This window comes from Hesperophylax consimilis, chromosome 5, assembly GCF_061612785.1.
Source record: "Hesperophylax consimilis isolate HC1 chromosome 5, BYU_Hcon_1.0, whole genome shotgun sequence".
NCBI classification, from domain to species: domain Eukaryota; kingdom Metazoa; phylum Arthropoda; class Insecta; order Trichoptera; family Limnephilidae; genus Hesperophylax; species Hesperophylax consimilis.
Genome location: NC_142840.1, coordinates 7,610,742 through 7,630,673, shown reverse-complemented (window position 1 = coordinate 7,630,673; position 19,932 = coordinate 7,610,742). Strand labels below are relative to the sequence as shown.

The window sequence follows — 19,932 nt, the reverse complement described above, 5'->3', positions numbered from 1 at the left end:
CTATATATTATTTGTGTTATAAAATTTGCACTGCTCTTTTCTTTTGATCTTTTAGGCTAAAGCTTTTATGAATTCATTTTGTCGATCCATATACTTCAATGAAAATATTAGACAAAGCCCATAAAAGCACTTCATGTGGCCAAAAGTATTGTACGATACTTTTAATTCTTCATTTCACATGTCGTATTTTTAATAAGCACCGAGTGTCAGGACAGAGTATACATTTTATAACTGAATTTTAATCATATCGTTTGTTTTTATTTATGATAATTAATGCTAAATTCAAGTTTCATGAATTTCTTACACGCGGACGGATTGTTAACACGACGAAGATAAATTCTAATTCCTTATTTTACACATAAGCCATGAAAACATAATCATATTCTGAAAAATATTTTCAAAAACCTGCAAAATAACATGATTAATCTCAAATAAACTGTAAAAACATACAGAATGATGAACTAATATTAATTCAACGAAGTAAAAAAAAACATGAAATATTGTACTGTAGCATATAAATACGGAACTGAAGTCACGAAGATTGCACATTTGTTTTTAAGTTACGATGTAGACGTTTGATTCCCTTGGAAAACATTTAACTATAGGTGGAGACACATTATTTATTTCACCGAAGTGTCTGGGACAATTGTCTCAAACCGTAACAAAATCAATTCACTTAAAACTAATTTAATAATAAACCTTATTATATCACCAAAAGTCATACTTTGCATATATAATAGTAAGTATGAGCTTAAAAAATTATTTCAAACGATTTAAAACAAAAGATCTTACATTGCACATTTGTTAAACTTCAATTAAAGCGGCCGTATAAGGCTTGACGTCAAACAGCAAACAACCGGCCACAATTATTCAGAGTTCATGTCGACGCTCGTAAACTGTTATCACATCGGTATTTGAATCTCACGTATTAAATAATTTAAGGCAGGATATCGGCGTAGGAAGAGATCATGCACTCTTCCTGCTCGAACCAGCCACCGGGCTTGGGATGAGAGGCGGGGCGGTCTTGTCAGATCAGTTGCACCGGGGGTACTCCGTGAAGGGGTTGGCCTCCGATGCCTTGATGGAGACCTTGATGCATGGCCTGATGGGATAGTCCCGGATGACCTAAGCCTTGGTGGCTTAAGCCCTGGTGGCTCAGTCCTTGGTGACTGAGGCCTTGGTGGGCGAGGCCTTGATGTATCATGGTCTGCTGGTGATGCAGACTGGTGTGCTGGTGCAGCTGGTGCAACGAGGGGTGGTTATCTAGGACCTTGTCCTTGTGGCTGACCTCCTCGCGCTTCTTGACCTGCTTGCGCTCCTTGGCACGGCGGTTCTGGAACCAGATCTTGACCTGCCTCTCGGACAGGCCCAAGTTAGCAGCCAGCTCGGCCTTGCGCCTAATAGTTATGTAGCGACTGTAGTGAAACTCTTTCTCCAGCTCCAAGCGTTGGTGGTCGGTGTATACCACGCGATACTTGTCTTTCGTCCTGGTTTTACCTGCAACAAAAACATTTCGTTAGTCTTTTATTTATTATTGAGTTGTTCACATCAACATCACATAACGTGCGTAATAATAACTGACAAACAAACAAAGAAAATCATGCATAATGCATGAAATGTAACGCAATTTATAGTTTTTCATATTCCTGTATTAGTGTAAACATAAGATTCACTTTTATAAAGATATGTTGTGTGGTAAAGTGTAGGAATATGACAAAAAATACTATCTTAATAGTTCAAAGATCTTGATTTCCGCCAGCGAGTACCTACAGTGCCGGCACATAACATGGCAGATAAGAAAAATAATGATTATGAGTGGGTACCTACAATAAATAACATCGAAATTTAGGGAATGATGCATATATTGTTTATAAACAAATTCGCAAATCTATCCTAATAAGGAGAGGAAGATCTGAGAAGGAAGAAAGTTGGTGGTAATCTGGGGTTAGTGTGTCCACGATATTTTCGAAAAATAGTTTTGTTTAATTTTTCAAAGTAGGTACGATGATATATTTTTTGTCGCTTATGATAGCGGTTTATCCAAACGTTTCCGAGTAATCCACAATCAAACTCAAAGGCTTATGAAAAACGTCGCTTATCGGACGAGCCCACAACCAACAACACAATGAATGTTCCTGTGTTTGTATTGTCTGCCACATTCTGGCTGCATACCTAATGTGGCGATATTAAACTAGGTGTTTTACGTAAGTTGTAAGAGTGTTGCAGAGTACTTAGACGAATTGAGTGTTTGTTTATTAGAACGTTAGCTTGTAACTGTGAAAAGGTATCTTGCTATTTTTTAGATCGCCATCTTCTCTCTGCACAAAGGAGTTTTTTTGTACAAAAATTTAAAGTTTAATACATTTTGTATTTGAAACTGCTTCTGAATATTACGTAATTAGAGTAGTATTTGGCCATAATATTAGACAAATATCTCATATCAGTGTCAGTAGATATTCATGTAGATATTTTAGAAAACTTAAGTGTCATCGCCGAAAAGTAAACAAGTTCTAACAATGAACAAAATTCATAGAGATAATGACCTAAAGAAGTGCCTATGTAGGTACCAATTTTAATGTTGCCTTTTCAGCAGGTATATCTAACAGGTACCAACATAATATTTTAAATGTAGAATCCGCCGCGGCAGAGCAGCCGAGAAAATTGTATTATTTATGACCGTAAAGAGTTTAAATCCTCCAGGAGGCATGACTGTAACTATTACCGGCGGCAAGGCGCACCATAGAGAATATTGTGGATATTATGAGCTGTCGCCTTTTAATGGAGGGAATATTATTTTATTAATTGATCACAAACAATTGTGATTGCCATTGTGAAGATTAAGAAAGTTTGTTGTTTGAAACTGTTATTCCTAGATTCAAACTAACTGAAGTACCTACCTAACTAACGAAAACTTACTGATGTACCTACCTAAGTAGAACAAACTTACTGAAATACCTGTCTACCTAACGTACACTTACTGAAGTACCTACCTAACTAATGAAAACATACTGATGTACCTACCTAAGTAGAATAAACTTACTGAAATACCTGTCTACCTAACGTACACTTACTGAAGTACCTACCTAACTAAAAAAAACTACTATCTGCCTATATGAATAAATAAAATAACTACAGATTTTTCTTTGTTATTTGATGATGCAAATCCGGTCCAAAAAAATTATATTTGCCCATCGTCTCAAAAAATATAACAGAAAAGTCGAATCGTCGCTCCGAATGGCTTTAGCTATTATCTTCAGTGGCTCAATCCAATGATCTGCAACCTTCCTCTCCCAAATCGGTTTATCAAAAATAAATCAGTTTATCCATAACATTGTATTACTGTAAGAACTAGCACTGACAAAATCTTAACATCATCTCATTTAAAAAAACTCTATTCTAAAACATTACTCCTTATATTCACAACTAACACTTACATTAGAAACACTAGATCTTAGTGTCCAAAACATATCCAACATACAACTACAAATACAACTTTTGGTTAAAAAAAGCTTCCTCTACAATGCTACTAAGCTCTACAACAAAATCCCACTCTCATCCAAAACTCACAGCAATATTATAACCTCTAAATCTCATATAAAAACTGGATACATAACATAGGGAGATCCGAAATAGATATTAAACTGACACCAAATACAGACTGAAAACGAAACCACTCAGCTGAACAAAAAAACAGCATGTTACATATTTATAAATATTTCAGAAAAAAACAATATTTAATATAGTTAGTGTTACTTTATATTATCCATATTACTATTTTTTAAGTATATAAATGAAATTCTTATCACGGGAGATCCCAAAAATGATATCATTATCTTTATTTGTTACAAAAATGAAGATGATAAAACATTTATTATTATAATAATATTTGATATATACACGTACTATATACTACGTATTATAGATTACTATAACAATTAAACCGACTGAAATCTTTATCTAGTCCTCGCGTGATTGTAATTGCAATGACAGACATTCTTTTTAGACTGTATGGCAATTAAATTATGACCGGACCCCCATTTCTCGCATTAAACTAAAATCAAAAGCCCTCTAGGCGTCTAGTCATAAATGGAAAATAAAACATTTTCAGGTTTGATAAATGACACGCGAGTGTGAACTCAAATGGCAATCATGCAATCAATTTACCGATTTTAATAAGAACCTAGTTTCAAACTTTCGATACAACAAAAAGCACTTAAGTGCGCAAGTGTTAAAACCGCCTAACTACATGAGCAATGATACAAAGGTTATTGAGATATTGGTACATAATTAAACTGGTGTACGGTTTAGGTAATGATTTTAAACAAGTTCAGAAATGTTGTTTTCAATGTTTACCTGTATTTTATCACAACGGCGTCTAATAAATTATAAAGGAACTCGATCCGAGGAATAGTTCACACTCTCGTATGACTTTTGACATGGTTAATTGTCTCGAACTTTTAGCATTGAATACGGCATTTAATTTTATAATATGATTTCACTCAATGTACGAACTATTTTTGATCTGTACTGTTTATGATGACAAATCACAAGACCTTTCCAAAGTTTTGTAAATTTAATTAATTTTAAAATAAAAAATTTTGTTTGCACCAATATTTGAAATAAAAAATATCAACATGTTTTAAAACCAAATAATACAAAGTATATTGAAAACACCTAATAATTAAAAAGCGATTATTGAACCAGTGATTGGGGAAATTAAAATTGCATCAAAGGCGTATGATGTAAATATTTCTGTATAAAAATAAATATAGGCATGTATAATAAATAGATTTGATACAGAATATTCTTCCAAATATTTATCTTGATCTAAAAAAATAAATCTAATTTCAAATTGAACTTTTGAATGTTTTTTTCACCAAATAAACCGAAATGAATATCGTAGGTATGTTTATCTTATATCATATGTTCATATCGGGTGCAATTATCTATCTGGCCAAGACGGTTAGACTCTTGTATGAAATTTACACAAAAATTTTAAAATATATATATATTTATATGTACACGGTGTCCGAAAACTCGTAGTATAAGCGGGAAATCTATGTGCTGGGGTATCTTTTGGTTTTTGAATTCGAAGTTGTCATTATTTTTAAATGTGTCGAAAAATAAAGCAGCTTCTAAAGTTTTTTAACCCTTTAGTTGCCGAAAAAATTCAATGTGCTCAGTAAGAAAAATAAACTAAAATTCTCTATGTGATTCTATTACCTCTTGTAAATTCTCCCGCTTGTAATAATAGTTTCCAGACATCGTGCATATAAGGAGAAAGAACAAAAAAAAACTATTTAAATCATTGCAAAACCAAAAACACTAACACAGAACCAAAACACGTTCATTCACCGCGTTTTATACATTTTTAACACTTCACACAGAGAATTCGACTTATTTAACACAGCACCTCACATTTTCAAACCTCAAATCAATAAATAATAAGATCAGTGAAAAAACTTTTAATGGTATAATAATTATACATAATATATCACTACACATTATATAATATTATAACCATTGATTTAAAAAATAAATAAAAATATAATACATAATTAGAAACCATAACTAATAAAATTGTTTGAAGATTAATTAAATTAAAGTAATGCATATGAAGAGGATTGATATCAAAACGTTGTAACAAAATAGTGCGGGGGTCTACCAGGACCCTGTGTCATGGGGCGGGTGTTTGCTGGCAAACACTCCAAGGTGTTCCTCGGGCGCGCTGGCTCGCGGCTTAGCGGGCAAACAATGGAGCACATAGCATTATCTTCTCACGGGGTATTATCGCAAACAACCAGGATCGTTATCTGCCCGTGCCCGAACAACGCAAAATGTTAAACTTCTGCCCGGCACCTTTATTCACATTTCTGTATGGGATTCTAATAAATTGCAGTCCAGAATGCCGTTGGATGCAACCAAATACAAATAGGGAAAAATGGAAAAATTATCAGTAAAAAATATACTAATCTTGGTTGTTTGCGTGGTTTGATGCATAAAATGATTCAAGTTCGATGAACTTTACATTTTCAAAATTGGAACCGATGAATTCAAATAATATCAGAAAAGCGATAAGGTAGGTAAAATTATTTCATTAATTAATAATTCTTTATTTGAAATATCTATTTGTTTTGCTTTAATTTTTGACAGATCGAAATATGTCTCACTAATGATTTTTAAAGCTTACTAACAGTGCTATTCGAAAGGTAATTCTGGTCGTCTCTATAATTATTTGTCATTAAAAGAATACGGCAATACCATAAAGATAATTGTCAATATTTGTTTTTGATAGGGAACGATCCGGAGACGACTATTTTTCAGCTTTAAAAATCCTACAATATAATAACAGCCTGTGATATTTCCGAAATCACCGAGTTTCATTCCGAAAATAGTGGCGTTGAACTTCTAAATTTCTAATTTAAGAAAGAAAAAGGTGTGCAAATTTCACGACGCCAGAGCTCACCGTTCGGGAGTTGTTATATGTTTTAATTAACTGGAAAATATGACAATTTAATAAAAATAAATCACGTGTTTTTAAGTTGAAAAAAGAGAAAATCTTGGACATTGAGGGAAGTCCTTCAACAACAACAATAACAGCTAAATCTTGGATATTAAGGGAAGTCCTCCAACATAAGAAATAACAGCTTATTAGATTATTATTGGAGAACATGAATGATTATCATTTCGGATATTTAATTTACGAGCCACAGTTTAAATTGAGGTCTTGAATATTTTGATAACGCCTTTTATATGTAGGTACCTACTTGCGAGGTAGTAGGTAGGTACCAAACATAAATACATTCAGATCTCGGCAAGACCGAGTAAACATTGCGAGGAATGACGAAGGTAATACCAAATATAGAAATTAAGAAGTGTTTGTTTCTTTATCTGTTCACGTGACGTGGGCAGGTACCAGTGGGAATTCAATAATTAATTCTATCGAACTACGCATAACGCATTCAGCGAGCATGACATAGATAACTGGATGATTCAATAAAAACCAAATTTTAAATTTTAGCGGCCATGACAAGAAATAAAGAGGACAATTGAGCTTCTTCAAATCCAGTTGCTACGTTTTTTTATGATGTAAAGCGATATAAACCTGTGAAAAGTGATGCAAATGACTTTATGTCACTTTAAAGTCTTCTATTTTGTCCCGTTTTGTTAAGTCCAGTTACCATGCTGAAGTTATCCAATTTATAAATAAATGATTTTTAAATTTTACCGTAGATCACGAAATGCCAAGGTAACTCTAATTAAAATAAGTTTTAATATACATAATGTAGGCGTTAGATTATTATTGTTTCTGTATAGACACGAAAGCGTTTCGCACCATTTGCGGTTGTTTCGTTCCTTTCCCGTGATTAAGGATGTATTTCGTGTTAGTATCTTCAATATCTTCTCCTAATCGACTTCGTAAATTTACGACTTCTAGCCAATGGGCATATTGGATTTTCAAAATGCAATATGGCCATTGGCTAGAAGTCGAAAATTTACGAAAAAACTTACAAGTCTAAAGCTAGCCATAGAATGCAGTTATCCATACCAAGCTGTAATTTGTTTTATAAAGACTTATGTCAGTACCCAAGTAAAATATTTTAAGTCACAAACTTTCATGAATATAAGACATAATCAACAGGAAAGCAGTACCTACTTCAAAACGTAAATGTATCGTATTATTTGATAGCAAAGGAAATACTTTGAACTTTTAAATTATCAGAGGACACATAATTCACAGGTATCTATCTACATTTAGGTTGCGATTGGGTCTAGAGGTGATTTGAATGAAACATGGAAATTTTATATATTATATGCCTTTTCACTGTGTGAAATAAAGGTTATTATCAGCGACAGACATCTCTGACAGTCATATACAAGTAGGATTACTTACTTAGTGAATTATTAAGGTCTTAAAGATTTAAAAGTTGTGAAATTTTCCTTGTCCTTATTGCCGAATCAATTAAAAAAGATCTCATTTTTGTAAAATATATCTGAATGTATGCTAAGAAAATATCTCTGTAATTTTGTAAATAATACCTACCTAATGCAGTGTTAACTTTATAAATAAAATATTGCGTGTTAGTAATACTCTGTCCACACTGGGAGTCAAAAAGCTCGCGGTTTCTTTTTATAGGCAACTAACTGACTTATACCCAGCTTGTCTGGAGTTCCCCTTAGGAGATAGACATATACCATCATGGTTTACTCAGTAGGCCTTTTTAAAATATACAATTTTGTAGTACATTATTTTGATATATACGGTAAGGTTAAGCCAGCGTTATCAATGTAAGCGACCGAAAAAAAAATAATTAACTCGATTACTAAACATCGAATTTTCTCTACTTTTTATAAATATAATATGCATGTTTTATATATATTTAAAGTTAAATATATATATATATATATAACTTTTTGGAAGAAAATTTATAAATGATCCTGAAAACCCTATCAAAATCCGTTGTGTAGTTAAGAAGAACTAAGTGCATAAACAGTCAGACGCGAATAACTTTATTTATTCATTTTGCTCAACGGTGCTCAAACGGAGACATAAATTCCAAAGTAGATATATATTTGGATGACAATTTAATAATCACATTAGAAGATCCCCGTTGTGAATAAAACTTATAATTGCTTTACAAATTATTACGGTTTGGCACTGATAGACAACACAAAAGGAGCTCCTATAAACAAAAAATATTGCTCCTTACCCTAAAATGCTCCAACCCTTAGTTGTTCATAGATTCGTAATCTATGGAAAAAAAACAAGTAATAATGTTTTTTAGCTTTATTACGTAGGTAAGTATTAAATTGCCAATACTTCCAATAAGCAGCTGAGGGGGAAACGTGTTCCCCATACTGTGCTACGACCAGACTTTTGCGAGACTTTTTCTATGACCCAGCCTATAGCATATCGGCTCACATACAACGTTTGAATCATAACTTAAGATTACCTACGTAACTTACTGTAAGTTTTGAACATTAGTCAAACGAGCCTTTTTACTTCAAAATACGTATGTGTTGGTAAATATAAATGTGTTATTAAAATAAAAATTACATAATTCACATAATTAGATTTTGTATTTACCTTTACAAAATATTCTAAATATTATACGGGAGAGGGAAATGCCGATATACAGTAATAAAGGTATTAGACCAAACGTTGAAAAAGATAGATCTCTCGTGCATTTGTCGAATTAAAGGCGTATGTTCCCTCCATCAGCCAATCCAATGCGAATAGGCATCTCAGTCGATATTGGATCAGTCGGCTAAAATAATAAATAATTTCCAGTATCGCTATCAGAGAAGAGCGGCTTTGGAGTGAACGCCATAAATAAGGCGTTCTCTTTGATCGTGTTCTGAAATCCGATAAACTTAATCCACCAGCCATTGTCGGCTCACATCATATCGGGTACAAATAGACCGACCGCAGGCCCTCCACTCGGCTCAACGGTTGCTATCAATGACATAACGTTGTGCTAGGCTAAGCGATTTACTCGTAAATAGTTAAATATAGAAATCAATAACAAACGGAAATTGCCAGACGTGGAAGCAATTGTAATTTTTATCTAGTTCTTGTTTACAATTGAGGTGCATTTTCAGAAAGAGAAATATTCACCCCGCACGGTTTAAAAAATTCTTATTCTGTATACAGGTGTCTTCGAAATAGCTAATTCAGATTTTTACAAATCAGTATACTTACCTGCATTATGTGAACTCTAAAATGATAAATTTTCACAAATCTACCCACATCTATATCTTCTTATTTAAATGTATCTGAGTAGACCCAGTCAAACACCAAAGAAACTTTTTTCTGATTCCTTATCTAAATTTATGGAAAGATATTTTTAGGATGTACGTAAGATAGGTATTATTATGAAGGTTTTCAATTAAAGTTATTAATTATTTTTAGAAGTAGGTAGATACTTTAAAATACAGTAAAGATAAAACAACATAAACAAAATAGTAGACATAAAAATAATAATAACAATAATTTGATTAACAAAAGCGCATTCTCTCTATGAAAACCTTTTTCTTTAGAATGTGCAGTAAAATGTTTTCTTTCATGAAAGTAAAGTGCTTCCCCTCAGTGCTCAATTATTATTATTGCTCTTCTTGTCATTTATGAGTAAGAATGAAAGATTGCAAAGCCACATAGTATATGATGCATTGATTTAATATTAAACCTCTCTTGACAAAATTAACAGAATTATTCTTGTTTTTAAGAATAACAATGACAAATGTCCGCTCTGAGGGTCCAATACTAGATTTAGGGAACATGTGAAAAATAAGACAGGATAGGGATTATAATTAATCATCGAGGAATCCCACCAGTCTAGAATCGAACATCCAAGAGAATGGAATACATTATTAAGATGATTCGTGTTTATTACATATTATTTTAAACCTTTGTAGAGGTTTGTTAAATGGAATTAGTAGGGGATACACTACCCTCCCTAAACAAGCCAATGACCGCCAGTAGGTAATAAACATTGTTTCGTAATTATATTATACTAGCGCAGACCCGTGAAAAATCACGGGATATTATAATTGAAGGATTTGAGTAGCTGAAACTATTTGTTTGAAACATTGCCTTTTAAAGAACAATCAAAAATGTATCCTTCTAATGAACACCGTTGGTAAAGATACGATATCTGAAAAAAGTTTTAATTAATTTATTCAATTTATATAATTCTTTAAAATGGATAAAATTAATTTACAAAATGAAACAAACACTTAGTTTTAAACCACTTTATTTTGAGGTATATTCGCAGACCGGTTTCGTTTGGACTCAATCTTCTTCAGGACAATAAAATATAATACTAAATTATAATACAGAGCAAGGTATAAGGTAAAGATAAAAGAAAGAGAAAGTATGTAGTAGAGGGAGAGAACATAAGAGACTGGTTGGTGGAGGGGGAGGGGTTGGGGGAGGACCAAAGGAAGGGTGGGGGTTACGGGTTAGGTTGGAGCAAGGAAACAACTTTAAAATCGGGCTGTTGGTTAGTTCTATCTGCTTATTTAAAATTTGGGAATTATTTTCCGTTGATTTAGAAATTTCCAAAGCTTCTAAGTTAAAAACTAAGTGTTTGTTTCATTTTGTATAATGTCAAGCCACAAAGTGTTTGCTTTCTTCGATAATAAAATTAATTTAGTTTATTCCTACATTATCGCTTGTCCGAATCAATTACACAAACAATTCCAATTTTGAAAATCAAATCAAATCAATGTTCTAGAGTTCATTGAACTATTAACACATAGATATAGACACATCACTGAAATAAGTACCTACCTGTATCGCATTATTGGCGAATGGTGGATGGTTACGCGTTACATTGTAACCGTTACGTCAATTTAAAATCATTTCAACGAGAATTGTACACTATAAACATATCTGATGCAAATAATATACATAATCAAAACGGTTAATTTGTTCAGTAGGCAAGCGAGAATTTAACTTGACACTGACACGGAAATTAGTCGTATATATTTTTAAGCAAATATTTGAAATAGTTTATTGCAAGAAGATACTACATAATATTCCAGTCGCCGCAAAGCAGAATCATGCGGTAAAAATGATTTACAATTTATTGTCACTTGTTCCGAGTGGCAAAACCTCTCCAGCTCCGAGGCGGGAATTCTATTTCGTAACAATTATGATTATCCAAACATCGGAATGAATGATAACATTGTTGTTATTTAAGAATAATAATCACTGTTAAAAAGAGCTTTTAACTTATTCCGCCAGTCATGTATCACTTTTACAGGATCTTAAATACAAATTGTAATGTTAATTGAATTACTTCATCAAATGTGTAATTGTAATTGTTAGAATAAATTATTGAAAGGAATTACCTCAATATCGCAATAACTATTTGATACCTTGTTTTCATAGTGTTAATTCATAAGCCTGCAAAACAAATTATACTGTTATAAATCTATCGTTGATAACATCTGAATACAGCATACTCCTGAAAATTTTTCATAATAATTAAAAAAAATCTTTATGGAAGAACTGAATCTTTGAAAACTTTAAATATATTATGGTGTCGTTTTTGTAAAAAATCACCCGTGGGCACATTTATTTCGTATGTTTAAATAATGTAATGAGTAAAACTTCAGATTTTAGAGAGCAAATCCCCGGCAAAGATGAAGTCCTGGGTTCAATTCCTGGACACGGCTGAATCTTTTTCTGGTGGAAAAATCAGAAAAAATTCGTAAGCATTTTTCGTTTGAGAGTCGTTAATATTGTCTTGATAATTAAATATGAATTACAATTAAAAATTAAAATAAAATATTCATCGCATATTTGTAAAATATATATATTTATCCAAGACAAAATCTAGATCGCATTTAGTTAGGGTAATATTTTGCAATCGTACATAAATATGCACAAATAAAATCAAGATAATGTTGATAGCTCTTAGTCAAAGTATGTTTTTTTATAATGTTTAACCGCCCAAGAGTCCCAACAGCTCCCAACCGTCTGGAGCCAGGGAGACTATGGCATTCCACATTGGGGTATGTTGTGAGGCTGAATATTGTGGGGATGGGAAAGAGATGCAAAAAGGAAGGTGGGAAAGTATCGGACTATTCAGATCTGGTCACTAAATACGGCTAAAGCCATTTTAAGCAACGTTTTAATTCTGGTCTTACACCCGGGTGATACTAAGAGTATTTCTCACTCCGGATTTTTATTATTTTAAATAAATTAATTGTGAAATTAATCGGATGAAATTTACTTGCGCACGCCAGGATTCGAACCAGCTGTCACGTAACTTAACATTCGAAATCCGTTGGTAAAACATACTTTTAAATGTCTATTATATAATAACATTTTGAATAACTTTCTGGTGTCTCGGTAATGGCTTCAATTTCCTTAAATAACTATTTTACAAGTTAAAAATTTCATGCAATAGTGTAATTATTGTATAATAATGTAAAAAAGTCGTACTTAATATTCCTTCTCTTTCCAACACACTCTTTCACTGAAAGATTCGGCCAGATGAACAATGGATGCAGTAGAAAAAATCACTGGAACCCAAATGGGCGGATCATCCCGCCATTACTTATGTAACGTGTCAATACAGTGTGCAAAATACATGGCAATACATCTACCAAACAATGGGAAAGATAATAGAAAAAGGAGAACACCCAACTTAAAGGAGATTTACGCCAATTGAGTGAACACAAACTGTCAGCGATGTCAAATTAACTGTCAGATTTTCAAATATTTACCCTCCCGCTGTTCAGCAAGCTAGGCGGGCTGAGCTTTGGAAGGTCCAACACGTATGGTTTTGTATGCAAACAGCAGATGACAGGATGACAAATGGAAGTTAATTTGTCACGCCTTTTGTAAAAAAGAAACGAGGGAGCCACTTACGAATGCCTTCTGGTATATTTTCTTATTTGGATTAGTGAATTATAAAGGCAAAAATCTATTTGAAAAGATGTTAAAATAACAAGTACTTACTTAATGAACCTATTTTGTAACAACATAATGACAGAAGTATTCACATTTTTCAGGTGTATTCATGCATTATAACGTGATTATTATCTAATGAATTGTTATTTGTTGAATAAAAGCAAATATTTTTATAGTAGACAGAAATGGAAGCAATCCAAAATCAATTGACCCGTATTACATTTCTATTGGCGTATTATTTTATGACTCTTGTACCCGCTAACAGTTGTGCCCAAACGACAGTTTTACAACATCTTATGGACGTACAATAAACCCATCACATAATCAATATTTCCACTCTACCCGCGTACGAGGGAGGGGCGAACTCGGAAAAGTAGAGATGGCGCTACATCCGGTGAAAGTCGGTTTCCGGGAACGAATGAAATTCGCTGCGAGCTCGATAGGTAGTCACTGAGTACAATTTATTTGATATCTTTCGATTGAGGCAAATAAAAGGTAAGTTAACGTATTACTAAACTTGGACGAGGTATATTATATTTTGATTGATTTCTAGTTATTTCAATTGAGTCTGAACAAAGAAGTAAACGACATTGATTCTTGGCATTTGTGCACCAGTACAAAAGCTCTCATTTACAGTAGTGATGTCAATATCATGAGAACAAGTCGTGCCTCCGATTTTACTACAACAGCACGCATGTAGAACTAGCTTTCGGTATTTGCCTCTCCTGCCTCACGAATTCGGACCTTTAAACGATCTTCTCCTTTATGTGCCTCCTCAACCCGCTTCATAGCATCGTTCACCTGGATAACAAAATGGGTCATAGGGCTTTGAAAATATGCTGACAGGGAAGCTTTTAAAGGGGAAGTTATGTTGTACTTGCTAATTAATCAAAAATAGATCTATTCCTTCAAAGGATGCAAATGATCATGGACTTGTGACAAAGATAAATTTAAATAATCACGGTCTGGCAAAAACTGACATATTTCAGCAAGATTAAAGCTATTTTTTCTGAACGAGGAAATTATTCATTTTTACTTAATGTTAAGTAGAGGTCGTCAAGGTTAGGTGCATTAGCGGTCGTAGAAGATGTTTTCTGATGTAGTCAAGTGAGGTTTGAGGAGATAGAGAGGCAGGGGTAGGAAAGGTGGCGCAGACGCCTCGGCCTTTACGACGTCTGCGCAAAACGGCCATAACAATAAACGTCTAAATAGACATAAACAAGGCGTTATACTGCGGCAGTGTGGGCTGTAAAGGGCGGCACTTTATGGCGGGAGCCGTAGGCGGGGGCGGGAGTGGAGGAAAGAAAGGGGAGGGCGCGAGGGAGGGCGGACCCGGTGCTGGCTTCATGAAGAGATGTTTAATCGATACTTAATGCAAGAAGCAACACTCTTTATTATGACTCTTAATTATGACTCTTTATTATGACTCTTAATTAATACTCTATTACTTATGTCGTTGATTGCTATCTGAAAGTTTGCATTTAAGCGACCTGTGTAGGTAGAATGGTACCTACACAACAGCTGGATTGGATTATATTTTAGTGAGGTATTAAAAATGATTCACAAAGTTTTTAAAGAATGATATACGGTTAAATATTTGAACTAAATATGTTAAATATTAATAAATATAAACTTATAGCCTCGATAAATGTTGACTAATGAACCAATCACGAGCTACTTATTTTACATAAAATTTTATAAAAGATCGAGGAATATACATGCCAAAAATACTTTCAATTCTTAGTGTCTTCTAATACCGCTAATAGGTAATAGGAATAAAAATCGCTTGACAAACGGAGGCTAAAAAATGTGTTAAATTTATTTATTTTGTTGATTTAGTACTTTATTAGTTTTATGATTTAGTACTTTTTTTTCGTACTAAATTGGACACTTTGTTTTAAGCCATGAAAACTTCAACCGGTTTCGCTTGAACTAGGCTTCACCAGGACAATTCTAATTATTAACTTAAAAATAATAACTAAATATTAACCCAAAGTTATCGGTTATATATATAGAGAAAAACAGAGAGATATAATTCAGACAAAAGTATACAACTGTTTTGTTTCCCTAATATAGATAGTAAAAAAAAAAAAAATTAAAAAAAAGGTGAAAGATTAAAAACATTAACAAAATTTAAAAGGAAAAAATTGGAGGCAGTGATGAGAATCGGGTCAATGATGCAAAACTTTTTTAAGAATCAATAGGATTTCCCTTTTCAATCTCTCCTCGCTGAAACAAAATACTTATATATCCGAAGAAATTTTGTTGAAACCTGGAGAACCATTGGCATGTTGATCCTACTGGCAGGAATATCGTGATAATAAATCGCATTTAACAAAAAAGTTTATCTGGATACTTATTAATTCATTCGTTAAGGGTCTGCAATCCCGTTTTTTGAAGAGATTTTTAATAAATTAGCATTATCGACTCACTTTTCTCCGAGCAGGCAAATATTTAATAAGTAGGTGGATGGAAGCATAGCATGTTTGGTAAGTCAAAAAATTATTCAGGTTTTCGTTTAGCAATTACTCGGGAAATCCTCCCCAATCATCTTTAATTTCAAAATGCTAAAATTGTCAATGAAATATTACAAGTCCACCTCCCCCTACCCCGTGGTCGAGTCACCCCTCACCCCCCTGTGTAGTTGACAAGCTAATTTATGTCGCGATTGTAACAAGTTGTGGAGTGAGTGGAATTGCCTATTTCGGTAAAACGACATCCCATCAACAATTATAAATTCCCGCCGGGGAGAGAGAGGCTGCGTGTAGCGAAATATCACTGGGGATCCAATGGTCCTCCAATATTGAGATAATTTATAATAAATTATTTATTTTCTTTTATATTTTGAATTTCCCTTTAACATTATAAATAACCATGTAGAATCTTCCATTTTGGCCACAATCAAAAACAGTACCAATTACCGTCTAATAAAACCCTGAAACTTTCCATATTCCTTTACAAAGAACCAACACCTTATTTAGCGATAGTCCCCAAAAATTTACAAAATTTCTCGAATCTCTGGATTTAACTACACTTGACTAAAACTTTATTTTCTCTTGTTAACGTTATGGTTGTTATTTGCCAATTTATTTTTTTTATGTACATATTGTTGTACACCGTTATTGGACAGTTGGTAATCAATTTTTGAAAACCGAAATTTTTTTTTTCAATTATTATGAAACAATATTAATTATTTTGGAAATTAGAAAAGGTGTACTTGCTTAGGTCACGGGTCGCAATTTAAATATACCGCTTTTGCGAAAATGATGTTATTTAATGGTCGTGTAATGAAAATCGTAAAAAAAGATTTACATGTAGAAAATTAAAATAATGTCGCTTTTGAAGTTTTGGTTCTAAAATTCGCTTTAAAACATGATATTGCCACGAAAACGTAGCTCAATTATAAACGTAAAAAATGATTATAATGATGATTTTCTAAATGTTCTAATCAATTGAATGATGATTTTACTATTACGATGAACATTATCTTCTACCTTTTATAAAGCTACGATAATTACAAATAATAACAATAAGTTAGTAGCAATAAATTTCGTACCAGTTTAATACCAATTAAAACCAGTATTAACTGATTTTTTCAGTTATTAAAAAGATTAAATATGTAGATAGGTACGTCTCAACTACATCCTAGTAAGATGCTGATTGAAAAGATTGTAGGTTCCTAATATAACATTTTAAGGCGATGCCATACGTAGTAATGCAAAATCATGTATTTTTGGTTTGAAAATTTGGCCGCCTAGAAATGTTGCAGATGCTTTGATTAAATACCGCGAGTATAATACATCTTGGCCTTTGAAATAATCGAGTATTTTTTAGATAGGTAAGTCTTTTTATAAGCCCAGAAAAAATAATGTAAAGGTTTATGAAAACTGCTTTAAAGTTCAAAATCTCCTACTTACGAACCCATTTTCGGTTATGATTTTATTGTATAATGTGGCAAATTAAGTTATTTATAAAATGATCAAAAAAAAAAATTATGCCTGAAATAATATAAAATAAAAAATAAAATAAAAGGCACTTTTTGGCCTTGTTTTTTTCTTGCATAAATCAAAACAAAACCTTATCGCCATCTACGTAAGGGTTGTTATTGATAGCGGCTCAATTTAAAATATTACACGTCGTAGTGCATCGCCTAAACAGTTTCTAGTGTAAGTAAATGAAGGGAAATGACAGATGTTGTGTAATATTTTTTATTACCTACTAACAATGATTGAAAAATGCAATTTAAATGTGGCACCTGCCCACGAGTAAGATTCCTCTTTGACAGGAATTCGCTAGTATCCGATACTGATCTTGTCTATTTACTATGTCACAAGCAATTTGTCGCGTTCAGTCCGTACACGTCGCTACTGAAATCACAAGACCCGCATCGCCACCACCTCTAAAACCGTCAAAATAAGTTTTTTTAAACTCTCTGACGACTACTGTTGCTGTAATTTTTTCTTGACAGTTTTGTTTTCTAACATTGATCTAAATCACACGCATTGTTATTAAAAGTCTGGCACATTTGACGATGAGATTATCATTTTTATGAATTGCGCTGCCTTTTTTCAAGTTTAGACGACGTGAGTGGTAATGACTTAGTTGATAAAATGCCAGCAAATTGTGCCTGTACGATTCTAGGATGTATGACGTTGTTGCCAAAATACTTGAAACGTCTAGTATTGAATACTGGCGTAAGCCTATGGAAGAAGCACATAATACAGTAATGCGCCAGCACAACACCATGTAACATTTCGGGTGAAAATTATGGAGTGGAACCTAACAATATTAGATATTCAGAGTCATTAAAAAGCAAAACCTTTTCAAAGATAATTAAATATGAGCATTTTTAATAAAATGCGTTCAATGAATATCACGCAAAAATACAATTCATATTTCAGCCATCGATGTTATTCGGAATTAAAATCTAATGAATTATATTTATTAAAACTACGGGAAACTTTGCATTGCATCCCCTAAGTAAATCAACGCCTAACAAATCCCGTTCCGCAATTTTTGAGATGATACGCCCCTGGGGGCACATAGGGCGGTTATCACGCATTAACTCTCCCACCCCACAACACATCTCAATGCTACGCCACTGGTGCCTAGTACCTAGTTGCCAATCGCCCCTAACGGAACCGCCTAACCGCTAACTGACTGCATTCAAGCACAATTTCATTGGGGTTGATCAAAATAAACATCTTATTGCCATGTTTATTTGGTCCTTGAATGCAGGGAATTAATTTTCTCGTGTTCATTTTAGTAAGTTTGCCTAGTTATTATTATAGTTATCCATATACAACTTGCCACCATGAGAAATTTTTTATTCACGCCTTGAAGGCTTTCTTGTTCACATGTTGTTAGAGGTAATTTAAGTTGTTTAGGAGTACAATAATAAGTGAATAGTTCATTACACAATACACTGAGTAGGAACGATATAAGCATGTAGAAATACAAATTGTCATAGAGAATTCTGTTATGCAAAGGAGTTCAATAATTGTATACAGGGTGTATCGGCAAGTACCCGACAAACTTTAACCAGCTATTCCTCAGCACATTTGGAGTAAAAAATGTTATGGGCGCTTTGCTGTCGGGTAACATTTTTTTTCCATTATAAACAAAAAATAAATAAAAAATCCACGCTCCGTCACTGTCATTTGCAAAGTTTCTCGCGTTCAACAGCTGTTATTAGCAAGTGCGTCAAAAAGTGTCCTCGCTCTTTCGTATACACTAAATCATAATAGTTAAAAATGAGACGAATGGTGCTAAGCCATTTTTATTAAAAAAAAATGATACCGGACAGCAAAGTGCCCATAACATTTTTTACTCCAAATGTGCTAAGGAATAGCTGGTTAAAGTTTGTCGGGTACGTGCCGATATACCCTGTATAATAACAAGAATACAAAATAAATTCTTAAGTTACTATGAAAGTAGTTTCATAAAATGCTTAGTAACTTTGTTGATATTAATAAAAATCAACATGAACAGTTTGTTAAGCATGTTTGTATTTAGCAAACTTTTATCATGCCAGATTGGGTGATTTGCAGAACAAATTTGTTAAAATAGTTTTTACGTATATGTAAGCATTTTAGTACAGTACCTACCTACCTAATAATAAGATATACAAATGGGGTATCTGCCTTCTAAGTAAAATAGTTGTCTTTTGATATTGTAAACCTAATAGTCAGTAGCATAGAATAAATAATAAAACTAGAAGTGCTTTCCATTTAAAGTTGAATGAAATAAACGTTTCTGTGTCACGTATAATCACATGACATCGTAGATCTACATCACATTTGAATTTCGTAAGCACATTTATGCTTCGGAAATTAAAGCCTCGATTAGGCAAATATTTAGGTCACGAAACACGCCCAGATCTTGAATTTATGGTCAATAGTGATATTTAAGGACCAATAGAAAGGCGATATATTATTATATTTAAACCCTTAGGGCACTTACATGACATGATTGTGGATTACATTAGTGCAATAAAAGTACATATT

The 19,932-nt window shown here is 33.1% G+C and overlaps 1 protein-coding gene across 1 annotated transcript in view; it reads right to left on the bottom strand.

Annotated features, from left to right (window-relative positions):
* Window positions 1-1,027: 1,027 nt before the first annotated feature.
* Window positions 1,028-19,932, bottom strand: part of cad (caudal type homeobox) — a 39,749-nt gene continuing 20,844 nt past the window's right edge. The window contains exons 3-4 of the mRNA XM_089632246.1: window positions 13,475-13,483; window positions 1,028-1,497 (exon numbers count right to left, since the gene is read on the bottom strand). Of these exons, the coding sequence (XP_089488372.1) occupies window positions 1,028-1,497; window positions 13,475-13,483 (479 nt within the window). The remainder of the gene's footprint in view (window positions 1,498-13,474; window positions 13,484-19,932) is intronic.